The 19,871-nt window shown below is 44.7% G+C and overlaps 1 protein-coding gene across 1 annotated transcript in view; it reads right to left on the reverse strand.

Moving 5' to 3' along the window:
- LOC311248534 (exocyst complex component 4-like) overlaps positions 1-19,871 on the reverse strand; it is a gene marked incomplete at both ends in the record, with an annotated part of 88,556 nt that overhangs the window by 53,996 nt on the left and 14,689 nt on the right. Inside the window, one exon of the mRNA XM_084339399.1 lies at positions 16,212-16,392. Within this exon, the coding sequence (XP_084195525.1) occupies positions 16,212-16,392 (181 nt within the window). The remainder of the gene's footprint in view (positions 1-16,211; positions 16,393-19,871) is intronic.

Here is a 19,871-nt window from a genome sequence, read left to right on the forward strand (position 1 = left end):
AATTATTTATTTATTAACCCTTTCACTACCACTCTACCAAAGGGTTAACCCCTTCACTGCATCAATACAGAAGGTTAACCCTTTCACTGCCACGTGACAAAGGGTTGACCCTTTCACTGCCACACTAAAGAAGGTTAACCCTTTACTATCACACTACAAGGGTTAACCTTCTGTAGTGTGGTAGTGAAAGGGTTAAGCTCTCAGGCTTCGGGCCTCAGCTAACGTCATGTATCCCAGGTGAGAGGAAACTGGAAGAGGGAGGGCTGTGTGGGCGACTTAGCGACGTGTAAGAGGTCAGAGGGCATCTCCCAAAAACATGAACCTCATCATAACTTTCTTTCCAAAAAAACATATTCAATATTGTGGCAGATATCATCCCCCGTCACATGGTTATGTGGAGGAAGGGAGATACTACTGCCACGGGCAGAGGAGTCAATTAAGGAGTTGATTAGGACTGATGGAATACACCCGTGCACCACGTGATCACCCACATCCCACACACACACACACACACCAGACACACATACAGTAGCATAAAACCCTAGGAAAGACAGAGTAGAGTTGAGTGGAGGTGAGGAAGGAGCAGAGAGAGAGAGTGATATACGGAGTTTGTGAGGTGAGAGGTAGTTGAAAGGAGAGGAGAAAGTGAGATGGTGTTCATGGTACTGGACCCTGGACTGGCTGAGATACCCCCTTGTGAAACTGACCCTGGACCGGACAACAAACCCTGAGTATTGAACATTCCATTTTGGTACGAGAGCCTGATACGTATTTTGACCCTGGACTGTTATCCGACTACTCTCATTGCCCATCGGACTGTTGTGCTTCTATTCAATAAATATCTTTTATTTATTGAAATTGTGCTCGTGTGGACAATTGAATGTGTTTGTTTTGAACCGTGTCGAGCCTGAACACCACCAGGCTCGTCACAATATATACATTTATTCATTCATTTTCACGACGCATTCGCCCCTGCACTTCCCCGGCACTTCCTTTGCGCCAGGTTAAAGGGGAGGGGTTGGCGCGAGTGCAGGGTCACGTGAGCGGCATTATCTTATCGTTTGTTATTTGTACTATTTACTTTCATTTGACTTTTTACTATTATAGATTTCATTAAAACAGTTGTAAAGTTGTATGTGATAAAACAGTTGTACAGTTGTATGTGATATAGTGTGGATATATATATATATATATGGTATATAGGAGTTTGTTAATGTGTTTATTATGTACATCCTGTTTAACGCCTAGTGGGAGGGGCTACCATGTGGGAGGGGCTACCAGGTGGGATGGGCTACCAGGTGGGAGGGGTTACCAGGTGGGAGGGGTTACCAGGTGGGAGGGGTTACCATGTGGGAGGGGCTACCATGTGGGAGGGGCTACCAGGAGGGAGGGGCTACCAGGAGGGAGGGGCTACCAAGAGGGAGGGGCTACCAAGAGGGCTGCTTTGGCCCAAGGAAGGCAGTAGTTAGGTTGGCTCAGTTACAGTGAAGGTAACGGGAAAAACGTATCGTTATTGCTTGTCGCAGAAGTATTGTGTATTGAATATTGACGCATTGTGTAGGTATAAGTAGTAAGTAAAGTATCGTGTATTTAGTTTAGTTAAACGTTTTCTCTTTTTCCACTTATGTTAGAAATAGTAAGTATAGTGTATTTTGTTTAACTTTTTGTAAATAAATATCACCTCTGCACCTTGGGAGGCCGGCGAATAAAAAAAACACCAACGAAATCCTACCGACCACGCCTGTGTTTGTGTGAGTGTCTAAGGAGTTCTAGAGAGACCCCTGCCACACACACACACGCGCACACACACACGCGCACACACACACACACACACACACACACACACACACACACACACACACACACACACACACACACACACACACACACACACACACACACACACACACACACACACACACACACACACACACACACACACACACACACACACACACACACACACACACACACACACACACACACACACACACACACACACACACACACACAAGAAGAACACAAACCACGTTTCTGTCAGGTGGTTTGACTGCACCAAAGGAGGGCACTAGGTCCGCTGTCCTAGTGTTGAACTGATCTGGAGTCTGCTCAGGTGTCGGTGGCGGAGGACACAGACGTGACCGTGTGGGAGAATGCACAAACGGCGAAGCTAATTAACAAACTCGGACGAAACGACTCAACGAGGGCAGAGGTCGGGCGGAGCTGGTCTCGCGCGGTAGACAAGCCGCGCCAAATATAGGGTCAATTAACTGGGTCCCTGTGGGCGTGAGTGATGAAGGATGCAGGGAGGGTCTCGGGAACCGCGGTCTCGTATGTACGACGTGTCTCCAATTACCCGACGGTGCCGCGGCGCCGAGGACCCGCTCTGTGAGGACGAGGAACAACCTTGTTTTTCTGAGCATGTCAAACGTTTCACGGTACTGTGACACGTCTGGGTGGTGTAGAAGCACCAGGTGTATACCGTTCACTTTTACTCCTCGTATATATTCAGATTAAACATTTCTATTGCCTATATTTATTGTAACGTATAATATAGAGTCATATATAATATAATATACAATATAAATATAATCTCCTCTTTCCTTTTTTTATCTACTTTTTCTCTCATTTTCTATTTTTCTCCCATCCCAATTTCGTATTGTCCAATTCTACCCTCCCCTGTCTCGAACGTTGTTAGGCCATGCCTCCCACAAGCCGGCTGCAATGTGGACGAAGCCTTGCATCGCGTGTCCCCTCCGGTACTCGAGGAAGCAGCCGTCGCATCTTTTCACCTGAACAGCGCGATCTCTCAGCGGCGAGGGTCTGCGTGGGAGGGACACGCCGCCCTCGTTGCTTCCTGATTCTGCTGCGCAGACGCACCAACCGACCTGTAGGAGTCGCTGTCTACAACGTCCGATCCCCACCAGCTTCCCACCCCTAACACTGCCAATTGTGTTAGTATGAACGACCAGCCAAGCTGGTAGCAATGCCGAGAGCTGGGCTCGAACCCAGCATCTCCTGCATTAGTGGTGAGCGCCTTGCCCACTGCGCCACTTAGCCGCCCCATAATCTCCTCTTTCCAATGGCAGAGTTAAATCTGGATTTAGAACCACCAGTCGCCCGGAAGCAAAGACCGTGATTGAAATCTCCTCTACGACGATCTCATGATGGCTTCCTTTCCTCGCGTCTAAATTGACAGTTTTCCAGTGCAATGCGTGGAGATTCTCAAGCTAATATTTTGCTCATAAAATCATTGGTAAACAAACGTAGTGCTGAAAATATACACTTTGACTGCTGTTTTGATAGGGTTAGGGTCTTTACTCTTGGCTACATTTGAAAAAGAAACACAACATCACGTAATACGGACTGTATTGATCAATTTGTGACGTGAAATAAATATAGAGCTTAAAGTCCACTCTGTGTATCAGAGGAGACATGTGCTAGTCTACACCCTTCCCAAACCAACAGAGGAGGCATGTGGTAGTCTACACCCTCCCCAGACTGACAAAGGAGACATGTGGTAGTCTACACCCTCCCCAGACCGACAGAGGAGACATGTGGTAGTCTACACCCTCCCCAGATCGACGGTGGAGACATGTGGTAGTCTACACCCTTCCCAGACCCACAGAGGAGACATGTGGTAGTCTACACCCTCCCCAGACTAACAGAGGAGACATGTGGTAGTCTACACCCTCCCCAGACCCACAGAGGAGACATGTGGTAGTCTACACCCTCCCCAGACCCACAGAGGAGACATGTGGTAGTCTACACCCTCCCCAGACCCACAGAGGAGACATGTGGTAGTCTACACCCTCCCCAGACTGACAGAGACATGTGGTAGTCTACACCCTCCCCAGACCCACAGAGGAGACATGTGGTAGTCTACACCCTCCCCAGACCGACATGTGGTAGTCTACACCCTCCCCAGACCGACATGTGGTAGTCTACACCCTCCCCAGACCAACATGTGGTAGTCTACACCCTCCCCAGACCGACAGAGGAGACATGTGGTAGTCTACACCCTCCCCAGACCGACAGAGGAGACATGTGGTAGTCTACACCCTCCCCAGACCCACAGAGGAGACATGTGGTAGTCTACACCCTCTCCAGACCCACAGAGGAGACATGTGGTAGTCTACACCCTCCCCAGACCCACAGAGGAGACATGTGGTAGTCTACACCCTCCCCAGACCCACAGAGGAGACATGTGGTAGTCTACACCCTCCCCAGACCGACAGAGGAGACATGTGGTAGTCTACACCCTCCCCAGACCCACAGAGGAGACATGTGGTAGTCTACACCCTCCCCAGACCGACAGAAGAGACATGTGGTAGTCTACACCCTCCCCAGACCCACAGAGGAGACACGTGGTCGTCTACACCCTCCCCAGACCCACAGAGGAGACATGTGGTAGTCTACACCCTCCCCAGACCCACAGAGGAGACATGTGGTGGTCTACACCCTCCCCAGACCCACAGAGGAGACACGTGGTAGTATACACCCTCCTCAGACCCACAGAGGAGACACGTGGTAGTCTACAGTACACCCTCCCCAGACCCACAGAGGAGGAGCGTTTTGGCATAACAAGTACATTGGGGAGTAAATGGGGGAGGGAGAAAAAGAACACCACACTAAAACTGTCAGACTGTCACATGTTCAGTCTGTTTGTTATGTTACCAACTAACTCAACTCCTTTTGAAAAAGAAGAGAGTGCTTTGAAGTGCCAAACACTTTTTTAATGGAGCGGGGGAGGGGGGGGGGGGGTGATAGAGAGATGGAGAAAGAGAGATGGAGAGAGAAAGCGAGAGATGGGAGAGAGAGACGGAGGGAGCGAGAGCGAGAGGTACACAGTGTTCCACACTAGAATGTAAATGTGATAATTCTGTGAATAATCAATATTTCAACTCTTTTGAACAACACTTTCAGAAACGATAAAACGTTCCAACTCTCCATCAAACACCAATACCTCCGATTATCACGCCGTCTTTTATGGTTTCAATCAATACCTCTACAAAGAGGGGCGGGAAGACAGACGCACAGGGGAGACATCCTTGGCGTTTCCAAACAGGCAGCGAGACCACAACGCAGATCTTCTGAAGACGTCCATAGCTTTCATGTTCAACTCCTCCCCCATTCTGTGCCTGGCTGGGACCCCAGTCGCCCATCGATCTACGGTTATTCTCAGCCAAGGCCTTGCAACTGGGAGCTGTCGGCTCCGGCCTCTGTCTGCCGCCATGTCATGTGGAATAGGTCAGGTGGGTTTCTAGTGAGGAGGGGGGGGGGGGGGGGGGGGGGGGGGGGGGGCACTTTCTGCACATGTCAGATCACTGAGGTGCAACCAGTGGGGGCAGCGAGATGGGGTCAGGGAATTAGAGGATTAAAGCCTAAAGAAAGATGACAAGGAAATAAATTGGTTTCCAAGTGGACAACAACAAGGTGGAAACATTTCTCAAAAGAGCTGAAACATCTCCGTGGCGACAAGACGGAAGCCCTCCCTCTGATCTACACACCGACAAGAGACAGTGGCTCGGGAGGTGGAGCAGTCGTCTGGTAATCCGGAAGTTCCCGGTTCGATTCCCGCTCCTCCTCCGGGCAGCACGTTGAAGTGTCCTTGAGCAAGACACTTAACCCCTAACTGCTCCCGATGAGCAGGTTGGCTGCTTGCACGGTCAGTCAGCGGTCAGTGTGTGAATGTGTGAGTGAACGTGTAAAATGTGAGGAACAAGTTGTAAAGCGCTTTGGATAAAAAGCTGTTATATAAATGCACCATTTACACGTCTGGAATGTGTCCCTCGTCAACGTAAGAGGCACATGTTACAAGGAATATACTTACAGCAAAAATATCATATTGTGATCGTTTTCAGACTTTTTACGGCAGACTACAGGTCACGTTAGCAAAAAGCAAAGGTCACATAAACTTATGTTTTTGTATAGTATAGTTAGCATAGTGAGTATAGTATAGTTACATATAGAATAAATGTATATTGTATAGCATATTGTATAGTAGTGTATATAGGACTCATTACCTTTAATTTGTAAGCATTGTATAGTATTTTATCTTAGTACCTTTTATCATGTCTATCTATTATCTATTCTATTTTATTCTATTATTATTTGTATTTTTTTGCGCAATTAAGGCAGGCATGGCCCCCTTCATTTCACTACATGTCTCATGTATGTGACTAATCTCTCTCCCTCTCTCCCTCCCTCCCTCTCTCCCTCTCCTCCTGCTCTCCAAGCCAGAGAGCCACGGGCCACCTTAGCAACAGTTGGCAAGGTAGCATCGTTTTAGGTTTTTTGTTTCCTTCTGAGTGGTTGTGAAGAGGAGGAGGGAGAGGGGGGGCAGAGAGAGGGGGCAGAGAGAGGGAGTGTGAGAGAGACAAACGTAAGGGGAGAGAGAGAGATTGAGAGAGAGAGAGAGAGAGAGAGAGAGAGAGAGAGAGAGAGAGAGAGAGAGAGAGAGAGAGAGAGAGAGAGAGAGAGAGAGACATCATGGATGGCGCTAAGCAGCAATTGCAATGACTTGCCAAATAGTGTAGCACAGCGGAAGGGGAGGAGATTGGCAGCTTAGACCTACAATACATGCATAGATTTGACTCTAGATCAGGGGTTCTCAAACTTTTTCATACCACAACCCCATTTTATTCAGGATTTCTTTTGGGGATGTATTGCGTAATTTCAAACGTGGAATTAAGGAATATCAAAATAAAAGCACAGGTTGTTGAACTTGATCATGCATATTTATTAGAAAATGTTATTACAGCACTATGTTATCAATACACATTTATAAAACGAGGCATATTTAGCCAAAATATGTTGCCAGAACTTTAAAAAAAAGTTTTGTTTTTTTATACTTTTTTTTTCTTGCCAATGTCCGACCTCACTGTCACCTACCCGCGACCCCAATTTGGGTCGCGACCTGTAGTTTGAGAACCACTGCTCTAGATCATTACTTTTGACTGCAGTAGAGTTAGTTTGACACTGACACTGAATGGTTCTCCTGCCCCCGGGGGAAATGGCCCTGAGCCACCGTCTTGGATCTCATCCTGTATACCAACGCTTGCAGTAGTTCTTAGTTCCATTTACTACTCAATTTCACAATTTTCTTATATACTTTGATTATATTGTCACCATGTATGCATACGGAAGTGGAGCAATAAATACATGTAATAAGCATATATATATAAATATATATGCTTATTACATGTATTTATTGCTCCACTTCCGCCCACTACAAACAGTAGCGTCAGATGACCACCCCGGATTCCGGATGCTCCAGAACTGCCAATCATCCGCTGATGTAGCCAATGAGTGTACCTTTCCAACGATAGCCCACGTGGGGGGGGGGGTCCAAATACAGGAAGTAGGTGAAAGTCTACGAGCGAAAACGAGAAGTGAATCACACTTCAGAATGAACGGCCGTGGATGAGGAAATGGATTTTGGAGAGCTTTTTTCTGAAAGACCCATTTCTGGACGGATTTTTATAGAATTTTGACCTGTACTAGATAAGACTTCAGGCTATGGAACCGCAGTGTTTTCCAACTCATACCTCTATGCTGGAATATTGGAATATGGAATCTTGCAACCACTAGAGAAAAATGTGAGTACACAAGTTCAAGTTCAACTCAAGTTCAGACCTCTGTGACTCTCTGTGATTTCATTAGCACTAAAAGTGATTTTCCTTTTTTGCATTAGTAACTTCAGAATGTTATCCTTCAAAAGAGACCAGGCTCATGCATGTGCTATAAGTATAAAGTATAAAGCTAAGCTTTGGAAAAAAAGTATGCAGTCCTCAAGTTCAAGTAAAACAGGGTGCCTGTTAAGAGGTTAAAGTCAATACATCTGTAAAGACTCAAAACAGATGCCAAAACAGAATTTTCTGTTTTATTGAAATCTGTACAGCAGTAGTTTGTTTTACGCTTCAGAATAGGGATGCCCCGATCGATCGGCCAGCGATCGGTATCGGCCGATAATCAGTATAAATATGCGATCGGGGAATTCCGATAATGAGTCATATTCGTCGATCGCGGAAACTGATCAAGTGGACTTCTCATTCGCTGTCTGTCTCAGACGCACAGGACCTGCAAACTGCCGCTGCTCCCTAGCCCCGCCCGCACCTGTGTAGAGTTTGTAAACAGAGGAGGCGGCTCCTCTGCATTCGACCTGAGCTAACGTTAGCTACCTAGCTATCGTTACTGTTTAAACAAAATGACCCAGTCAACTATTCACTTTTAGTAGGCATTGTCTAACGGTATTTAGCCGGCTAGCTACTGATAGCTCCGGATATCAACAAATGCCCCAGGAAGTCTAGTAGTCCATGTTGATATCTCCGTTAGCTTGCGTTAGCTTGCGTTAGCTGACGTTAGTTCTCTGTTCAAAACGAAATGTCCCATTGAACTAAAGTTCTGTCTTAACGTCATCTAGCCGGCTAGCAGTATCTATAGATAGCTCTTGATATCAATGTCTTATAACATTGATTCAATGCGTATTGGAGCTGAGGGCTTGCTGAATGTGAAATGACCAAATAACCGTAACATTACCAATAGGGTCCAGCTGCAGCGCCGGAGAATCCTTTTTGGAGCTGGAGGCTACTAGAGTACACAGACAGTGGAGCTGTTTGCAGATAGCAAGCATTTTGACTTGTTGCGTGGTGGCGATGTCTCGCAGATAATACAAGTACAAGTCTAATTATATAATATATATATTTTATAAAAAAGAAAAAAAAACTTTTTATATAAAATAATTTTTTATTTCTTTTTAAGGCGAGACACTGCAGGTGAATAGTCAAATATACTTTTTTTGTTGATTTTGAGATTTTGTTATATTTTGCTTCCTAAACATGTCTTCCATGAAACTAGTGACAATAAAACGTCAATAACACACATTTAGTTGTTTATTTTACATCATTTTGCCTTATTGCATCCATAAATGTGCATATATTTAATGGGGAAGTGCCTCATTTGCATATATAAACATAAATTTCAGAAAACTTGCAATATATTTTTTCTTAGTTTATATGTACATAACAAATTGGGAAAGTTTCATAGTGATATCTATTCAAATATTTTTTGCCTATTAGGGGGTACTACACTGTACTACACTGTTTGTAGCCTGTGTGTAGTTCTGTTCAGTTCAATAACATCATTATTATTATTATTCAGTTATCAGACATGTGTTTAGGTTGTCTATTACTAATGGTTTGATTAGGTATTGTGTTTGTAAATATCTGTTTAAAAAAAAAAGTATGGCATTTTACAATACAGAACTTTGAATGCGTTTTCCCAAAAATGAGTTTTAAGAGTTTTTCCTCATACTCTGAGCCAGAAATCTCCACTTCAGTAGCACTCACATACACCAAAACTTCCAGTTCTATTCATATCTATGTTCTGAAGGTATTTACAGAAGGGTTTGTTGATATCGCATTCATACCCTGATTTATATCACATTTTATTCCTAAAAACATGGCGAAATATGGAATTTTACCATAAAAATTGACTGAATGGAGTATTTTCTGATTTATGGAGTGATAAAAAGAGATATCCAAAATCCCCTCTGTAATAACCTTTGGCTCTAATATGTCAACAAAATTAAACTATCATTTTGAAAATGGCTTTATCCAATGTTCAGATTTCTGTCCTGGAATTATATGCAAATTAGTGCATATTTAAGTAGATTATGCCTCATTTGCATATTTAAACATACAATTTCAGAAAACTTGTAATACAAAAAGGTCTTGTCTTAATATAAGTAATCAACTGGGGAAGTTTCATTGTGATATCTATTAGTTAACTTTTTTACCCTATTCACCTGCAGTGTCTCCCCTTAATCAAAAACAATCGGTATCGGATCGGTATCGGCCGATATGGCTCATGACGATCGGTGATCGGTATCGGTGGCAAAAAACGTGATCGGGGCATCCCTACTTCAGAAGTATGATAATTGGCTCTAAAGAGGCCGGGGCGGACGCTGTATGAATGAGCCTAGCAGTCTTATGAGCTCGCGGGGGAATAAGCGTGGCCGGAAACATTCGCCTGAACATCGGAGACACTTCAGGACGTAGACAGGGGGTTGAAGAGAAAACAAGCGGAGCATCAGGTGGCCCGATGTCCTCCAGAGCTGTACACACACACACACACACACTCACTCGCACACAGAGATACACACCGAGAGATACACATTCACAAGCACTTTACGAGACTGCCGTGGGAGTTCCTCCGGGACGCGCCATAGGTCAGTTCAACAGCTGCTGATCTCCTCAACCAATCAGACTGGAGCACACAGAGCAAACACCGGGCATAAACACACACACTGCAATTAATTAAAGAACCTAAAATTAAACCAAGCAATCAAGCTTCCTGTTCAGTTTTCTTTTTTCCCCCCACTACTATGTACTAACAGATATACCATCCATCACAATGTGCTAGCTTCTCTTCAGATTAATTTAAAAGTGAGGTGGATTAATTTGGCTTTTGGGAATAAATCAAGCGAAAACAAGGATGAAAAGAGGTCAGAGAGGACCAACTGGCGAGGGAGGAGAACGCTAACCAACAGCGCCTACTGAGGGTGTTGTGCTGTAGTGTTCTGTAGTGTGGTTCTGTAGTGTTGTTCTGTAGTGGTGTTCTGTAGTGTTGTGCTGTAGTGTTGTTCTGTAGTGGTGTTCTGTAGTGTTGTTCTGTAGTGTTGTGCTGTAGTGTTGTTCTGTAAAACTGAAACATGTGTGTCTAATATTCAGGATCTAGGTTCCAGAGACAACGTTTTGAAACAGTGCTGCTAAGAATTAATGGTAAATGGCTGCATTTATATAACAGCTTTTATCCAAAGTGCTTTACAATTTGTTCCTCACATTTTTACCCGTTCACTCACACATTCACGGCGGAGGCAACCATGCAACCGTGTGTCGACTTGTAACCGTCTGAGCTGATATTTAGTTTATTCTTATTTATTGTGTCTATATGTATGAAATCGCTGATAAACCCTGTGTCTTTGTTTTGTAAACTCGTCCTCGCTGTAAATGAGGGTAACCTTAGTGTCTTGTGAGTTGAAATAAAGGTTTGAAATTAAAATCAAATAAATTAAAATAATATACCTCTCTAAAATACCTGAGAGATATTCAAATGTATTGAGCTGCACCTGTATATCATATACAAATCTTTGTAAACAATAAATGCGCTTTGAAAGATATAAGAAAAAATATATAGAAGGTTTTATCTTTTTAGGTAAGACCTTTTATAGTGATTTGAGGCTTCCAGGAGTAAGTGGGTTAATCCAGCCTCTCTCAGCACTGAGGAGGCAGCAAACGTGACCATCTTCAAAGCTCTATAAAATATACAGATCTCCTTCCTGCCACCCAAACACAATAGATACTGTATCTACAGCAAATTACTTGAAATGCATAACTGTGTCCGGCTTTCCGCCGTCGGCTCACAAAAAAGTTTAATCATGAAGCACTGAATCGTATAAAGCACAATAACACTGTGGAGCATGAAATATGAAATATGCAGAGACAGATTCCTCCTGCGACAAAAAGTGACTTCTGGCAAGAGACTGTCATAACGTCCTGATGACAGACTGGCATAACGTCCTGATGACAGACTGTCATAACGTCCTGATGACAGACTGTCATAACGTCCTGATGATGTCAGACCGTCATAACGTCCTGATGACAGACTGTCATAACGTCCTGATGACAGACCGTCATAACGTCCTGATGACAGACTGTCATAACGTCCTGATGATGACAGACTGTCATAACGTCCTGATGACAGACTGTCGTAACGTCCTGATGACAGACTGACCGTCATAACGTCCTGATGACAGACTGACATAACGTCCTGATGACAGACTGACATAACGTCCTGATGACAGACTGTCATAACGTCCTGATGACAGACTGTCATAACGTCCTGATGACAGACTGACCGTCATAACGTCCTGATGACAGACTGTCGTAACGTCCTGATGACAGACTGTCATAACGTCCTGATGACAGACTGACATAACGTCCTGATGACAGACTGTCATAACGTCCTGATGACAGACTGTCATAACGTCCTGATGACAGACTGACATAACGTCCTGATGACAGACTGTCATAACGTCCTGATGACAGACTGTCATAACGTCCTGATGACAGACTGACATAACGTCCTGATGACAGACTGTCATAACGTCCTGATGACAGACTGTCATAACGTCCTGATGACAGACTGTCATAACGTCCTGATGACAGACTGTCATAACGTCCTGATGACAGACTGTCATAACGTCCTGATGACAGACTGACCGTCATAACGTCCTGATGACAGACTGACATAACGTCCTGATGACAGACTGACCGTCATAACGTCCTGATGACAGACTGACATAACGTCCTGATGACTGACCGTCATAACCTCCTGATGACAGACAGACTGTCATAACGTCCTGATGACAGACTGTCATAACGTCCTGATGACAGACTGACATAACGTCCTGATGACAGACTGTCATAACGTCCTGATGACAGACTGTCATAACGTCCTGATGACAGACTGACATAACGTCCTGATGACAGACTGTCATAACGTCCTGATGACACTGACATAACGTCCTGATGACAGACAGACATAACGTCCTGATGACAGACTGTCATAACGTCCTGATGACAGACAGACATAACGTCCTGATGACAGACTGACATAACGTCCTGATGACAGACTGTCATAACGTCCTGATGACAGACTGTCATAACGTCTTGATGACAGACTGACATAACGTCCTGATGACAGACTGACATAACGTCCTGATGACAGACTGTCATAACGTCCTGATGACAGACCGTCATAACGTCCTGATGACAGACTGTCATAACGTCCTGATGACAGACTGACTGTCGTAACGTCCTGATGACAGACTGTCATAACGTCCTGATGACAGACTGTCATAACGTCCTGATGACAGACTGACATAACGTCCTGATGACAGACTGACATAACGTCCTGATGACAGACTGTCATAACGTCCTGATGACAGACTGTCATAACGTCCTGATGACAGACTGACATAACGTCCTGATGACAGACTGACATAACGTCCTGATGACAGACTGACATAACGTCCTGATGACAGACTGTCATAACGTCCTGATGACAGACTGTCATAACGTCCTGATGACAGACTGTCATAACGTCCTGATGACAGACTGTCATAACGTCCTGATGACAGACTGACATAACGTCCTGATGACAGACTGTCATAACGTCCTGATGACAGACTGTCATAACGTCCTGATGACAGACTGTCATAACGTCCTGATGACAGACTGTCATAACGTCCTGATGACAGACTGTCATAACGTCCTGATGACAGACTGACATAACGTCCTGATGACAGACTGACATAACGTCCTGATGACAGACTGACATAACGTCCTGATGACAGACTGACCGTCATAACGTCCTGATGACAGACTGACATAACGTCCTGATGACAGACTGACCGTCATAACGTCCTGATGACAGACCGTCATAACGTCCTGATGACAGACTGACATAACGTCCTGATGACAGACTGACATAACGTCCTGATGACAGACTGTCATAACGTCCTGATGACACTGTCATAACGTCCTGATGACAGACTGACATAACGTCCTGATGACAGACTGACATAACGTCCTGATGACAGACTGTCATAACGACCTGATGACAGACTGTCATAACGTCCTGATGACAGACTGTCATAACGTCCTGATGACAGACTGTCATAACGACCTGATGACAGACTGACATAACGTCCTGATGACAGACTGTCATAACGTCCTGATGACAGACTGACATAACGTCCTGATGACAGACTGACATAACGACCTGATGACAGACTGACATAACGTCCTGATGACAGACTGTCATAACGACCTGATGACAGACTGTCATAACGTCCTGATGACAGACTGACATAACGTCCTGATGACAGACTGTCATAACGTCCTGATGACAGACTGTCATAACGTCCTGATGACAGACTGTCATAACGTCCTGATGACAGACTGACATAACGTCCTGATGACAGACTGACCGTCATAACGTCCTGATGACAGACTGACATAACGTCCTGATGACAGACTGACCGTCATAACGTCCTGATGACAGACTGACATAACGTCCTGATGACAGACTGACCGTCATAACGTCCTGATGACAGACTGTCATAACGTCCTGATGACAGACTGACATAACGTCCTGATGACAGACTGTCATAACGTCCTGATGACAGACCGTCATAACGTCCTGATGACAGACCGTCATAACGTCCTGATGACAGACTGTCGTAACGTCCTGATGACAGACTGACCGTCATAACGTCCTGATGACAGACCGTCATAACGTCCTGATGACAGACCGTCATAACGTCCTGATGACAGACTGTCATAACGTCCTGATGACAGACTGACATAACGTCCTGATGACAGACTGTCATAACGTCCTGATGACAGACTGTCATAACGTCCTGATGACAGACTGTCATAACGTCCTGATGACAGACTGTCGTAACGTCCTGATGACAGACTGTCGTAACGTCCTGATGACAGACTGTCATAACGTCCTGATGACAGACTGACATAACGTCCTGATGACAGACTGTCATAACGTCCTGATGACAGACTGTCATAACGTCCTGATGACAGACTGTCATAACGTCCTGATGACAGACTGTCGTAACGTCCTGATGACAGACTGTCATAACGTCCTGATGACAGACTGTCATAACGTCCTGATGACAGACTGTCATAACGTCCTGATGACAGACTGTCATAACGTCCTGATGACAGACTGACATAACGTCCTGATGACAGACTGTCATAACGTCCTGATGACAGACTGACATAACGTCCTGATGACAGACAGTCATAACGTCCTGATGACAGACTGTCGTAACGTCCTGATGACAGACTGACCGTCATAACGTCCTGATGACAGACTGTCATAACGTCCTGATGACAGACTGACATAACGTCCTGATGACAGACTGACATAACGTCCTGATGACAGACTGTCATAACGTCCTGATGACAGACTGTCATAACGTCCTGATGACAGACTGACTGTCGTAACGTCCTGATGACAGACTGTCATAACGTCCTGATGACAGACTGACATAACGTCCTGATGACAGACTGTCATAACGTCCTGATGACAGACTGTCATAACGTCCTGATGACAGACTGACATAACGTCCTGATGACAGACTGACATAACGTCCTGATGACAGACTGACATAACGTCCTGATGACAGACTGTCATAACGTCCTGATGACAGACTGACATAACGTCCTGATGACAGACTGACATAACGTCCTGATGACAGACTGACCGTCATAACGTCCTGATGACAGACTGACATAACGTCCTGATGACAGACTGTCATAACGTCCTGATGACAGACTGACCGTCATAACGTCCTGATGACAGACCGTCATAACGTCCTGATGACAGACTGACCGTCATAACGTCCTGATGACAGACCGTCATAACGTCCAATTAATATCTGAAATGAAAGAAGATGAAAGAAAAAAGAAGACTAACCTTCTTACGGTCTTCCACTATCATGCTAATCGCCCTGGTCTATATCACTACCTACTATACCTGTATGTCTCTACTACTCTGCACTCAACACTGCAGCACCCAGGTCTCAGCACTGTTTGATGAACATTGTTACTCGGCTGATAGAGTTGTACCTTCCTGCTGACCTGTCGTACAGAACTTGTAAGTCGCTTTGGATGAGAACGTTCAGCTGAATGACTAAATGTACATTATACAACAAGTAGGTCCGACCACGCATTGTGATTGGTCGAGAGCGTTCTAAGCCGTGAGTATTATTCATGATACACTCACGGTTAAATCACCATGAATATATACCACTGCGCTGGCTTTAGAATGTTGTAGACAGTTTCAACTGACAACTGCCTGGTTGATAGCCTACTCCATTTGAAATTCCATAGCAAAAATACATCTTTAGGAACTATTTTTCTACACCAAGTTCCCTGAAATCGATATAAAAGACCCTAGAATTGTCTGTATTCATTCTATATTTTTCCCAGACGGTGCAACTTGCTGTATAAAAGCAATAATACACGAGAATGTTCCTGATATTCCACTGGTTCTTGTGTATTAATGCTTAATTATTATTATTATAATGTGTGTTTTCTCCGCTCGCTTGCTCGCTCTCTGACCTGCAGCACGGTCTGGATCTTGGCGGAGACGTCGGCCTGCTCGTACACCTTGATGCCCTCCTCGTGCGCTCCGCCCGGGCTCTGTACCACCATCTGCTGCAGGTAGGACAGGACCACGCTGTGCGCCTGAGCCACCGCCTTGAACTTATCAAACAGCAGCTCCAGCAGCTCCAGCAGCAGCCTGCAGAGGGAGACAGAGAGCACAGAGTTCAAGTTTCAAGTTTGTTTATTATTTGTCACAACAAAATACAGAATACTTTATGATGAAATGCTTGTTTCTGCATGAGCCCCTGAGAGTGTGCTACATACAGTAAAAATAAAGTAAGTAAAACATTAAAACAGAACAGAACCACTGGTACCAGATGGAAACAGAACTCCTCTCTGACTCAACAGAACAGAACCACTGGTACCAGATGGAAACAGAACTCCTCTCTGACTCAACAGAACAGAACCACTGGTACCAAATGGAAACAGAACTCCTCTCTGACTCAACAGAACAGAACCACTGGTACCAGATGGAAACAGAACTCCTCTCTGACTCAACAGAACAGAACCACTGGTACCAGATGGAAACAGAACTCCTCTCTGACTCAACAGAACAGAACCACTGGTACCAGATGGAAACAGAACTCCTCTCTGACTCAACAGAACAGAACCACTGGTACCAGATGGAAACAGAACTCCTCTCCGACTCAACAGAACAGAACCACTGGTACCAGATGGAAACAGAACTCCTCTCTGACTCAATAGAACAGCGTGGCTTCTCTCGATATTTCTAAATGACGCACGCGGGCAGGAATGAAAAAAGAAAAAAGCGTCGTTATAACAGATTGACCTTTAAACTTCACCCGAGCGTCACATTGACTGCTCTCTGCGTCGGTCTGCATCGTACAGTACACTAACGGCTGTATCTTTCCTACGGACCCGCTCCTTAAGCGGTTGTGGCGTATATTCACAGAGAGAGAGAGAGAGAGAGAGAGAGAGAGAGAGAGAGAGAGAGAGAGAGAGAGAGAGAGAGAGAGAGAGAGAGAGAGAGAGAGAGAGAGAGAGAGAGAGAGAGAGAGAGAGAGAGAGAGAGAGAGAGAGAGAAAGAGAGAGAGAGAGAGAGAGAGAGAGAGAGAGAGGGTCTTAACGCCTGGGTGGCCGTCTGGTCTACCGGCACTGGGGGTAAGTGTGCACTTAATGTCGGTGCTACGAGGGTTTAGAAGATGGCAATTAAAGTTAAGCACATTCACAACTTTAATTTGATCTTTTTTTACACTTCACCGGCATTCTAATAAAACTATTAAATTAAAATATGTGCACCGAGAAAAGGCCCATAACTTCCTGCGGGCCATCTGCGTTAAATAATCCCCGAATTGGTTTGCCGACAGTTCAGAGTTGATCGGCAATCGGGCTGATTTCTCCTCTGGGCGGAATGGTTTTCCTTCCACCTGCTACAGAGCGAACGAAAAACAAAATGCCAGAATAACCCTTGAAATTGTACGATGAACAAACCCTTTTCTTTTGGAGCTGGGGTGATAATTCCAAGTAAATAGTAAGGGCACTGGCAGGCTGAGGTCCCCAAACACACACACGGGCAGCTGTTACCAACAGCAATTAGCAGCATCTGTCTAAGACCTGTCAGTCCACCAGGACTTGGCGAACATCTGGAACGGGTTTGTTTTCGGGGAGGCAGGGACACTCTTGACTTAATACATACAGAGACCGGGTCGACTCCTGAGCCTCAGACCGGGATAATTAGGAAGTGAGGTGTGACTCTTGACGTCATGCGGTAAATGTGGATTCATGGGCTTGTTGCTCTACTGTGGCAGGTGGGACGGGTCCCATGCTCCATGTTTTAGGATTGATTTTAAGGTTTTACCGTTTGCTTTGAACCCTTTCACTACCGTAACCGTCGGTAGTGTGATAGTAAAGGGTTAACCTTCTGTAGTGTGGCAGTGAAAGGGTTAACCTGCTGTTGTGTGGCAGTGAAAGGGTTAACCTTCTGTGTGTATTGTCGCAGTGAAAGGGTTAACTGTTTGGTAGTGCGGCAGTGAAAGGGTTAAATGTTTGAACGGCTTGGCACCGGGCGACCTCTCGGACCTGCTGGAACCTTATGTTCCTCCAAGGTCCCTCAGGTCCTCTGACCAGCTCCTCTTGGCTGTTCCCAAGTCCAGGCTGAAGCTCAGGGGGGACCGTGCCTTCGCTGTGGCAGCCCCAACGCTCTGCAATGAGCTGCCACTGCATGTTAGACAGGCCCCCACTCTGCAGGTGGTCAAATCACGCCTCAAAACACATTTATTTGCTCTGGCTTTTAGTTTTTTTTAAACTAAATGTGACATATTGTATGTTTTTATTGTGTGCTTTTATCTTTTTATGTTTTTTTATCTTATGTTGTGGGACTTGTACAGCACTTTGGTCAACTTTGTTGTTTTTAAATGTGCTTTATAAATAAAGTGGATTGGATTGGATACTGTGGCAGGGGGACAGTAGTGGTGGGGGGAAATATCGATACAGTATAGTATCGCGATACTTTTTCCGTGGCGATACTGTATCGATACAAGGACGCCAAATATCGTTTTTCTTTTTTTTTGTTTAAGGAAGTTGCATTGTTCATTTCAATACCTGTAATAGTACAGTAGTCCACACACGCACATGTGTGCATTCAGTTAAGTTAGAATATGACTGTTTGTGGAGGGAAGTTGTGGAATATTTTACCTGAATACATCAAACTGAGTAAACATATGGCCAGTGATGCCAGATTACTTGTAAAAATTATCTGATTACTGATTACTCCTTTAAAAAGTAATCTAGTTACTTTACTGATGACTTGATTATCAAAGTAACTTAGTTACTTTGAAAGTAACTAGGTTACGAAGTCGTCGTCCCCCCTGCTGCTGCCACAACATAAGAATGAGAACAGTTTTCTTTTAAATAATGCTCAGACAGGTCATCATGAGACGTCATCAGCCATCAGGCCATATAAGGTCACAGCTGTCCACTGCTCAGGCACTCTTATCATCAGCATTATGAGATAGTAACTAAATAGTAACCCACAGCCACTTGGAAAAGTAACTGTAATCAGATTACAGGCTTGTAAAAAGTAACAAGTTAGATGACTATTTACTGAAAAAAGTAATCAGATTAGATTAACTAGTTACTTAGTAACTAGTTACTGGCATCACTGCATATGGCACAATTTAAAAAGCAGCTTAAAAAATACACATTAGAGAAATACAGAAATGAGTAATGAGGATAAACAAAGTTATGCTATATTGTGTTATGTAGTTCTGTACTGTATTCACTGCTGTCAAGTGAATCAAGTTTTTTTTCTTTTCGTACTATCAGTAAAAGTATATTCTATATTGTATTATACTAAATTATGTTATAACTAGTCAAATTAATGGAAGAACAAATGTAAATGTAGGGGGTAGGGATCTATAAGCCTAGCTTCCCTCTACTCCTTTTTTGGACATGTCTGCTAACTATATACATTGCTGGGCGGCTAGGTGGTGTAGTGGGCAAGGTGCTCGCCATCAACGCTGGAGACGCTGGGTTCGAATCCAGCTCTCGGCGTTGCTATCAGCTTGGTTGGTCGTTCATACTAACACAATTGGCAGTGTTAGGGGTGGGAAAGCTGATGGGTGGGTCCTGGGCGTTGTGGACAGCGACCCCTAC

This window comes from Notolepis coatsorum, assembly GCF_963971535.1.
Source record: "Notolepis coatsorum genome assembly, contig: SCAFFOLD_618, whole genome shotgun sequence".
In the NCBI taxonomy this organism is placed as follows: Eukaryota; Metazoa; Chordata; class Actinopteri; order Aulopiformes; family Paralepididae; genus Notolepis; species Notolepis coatsorum.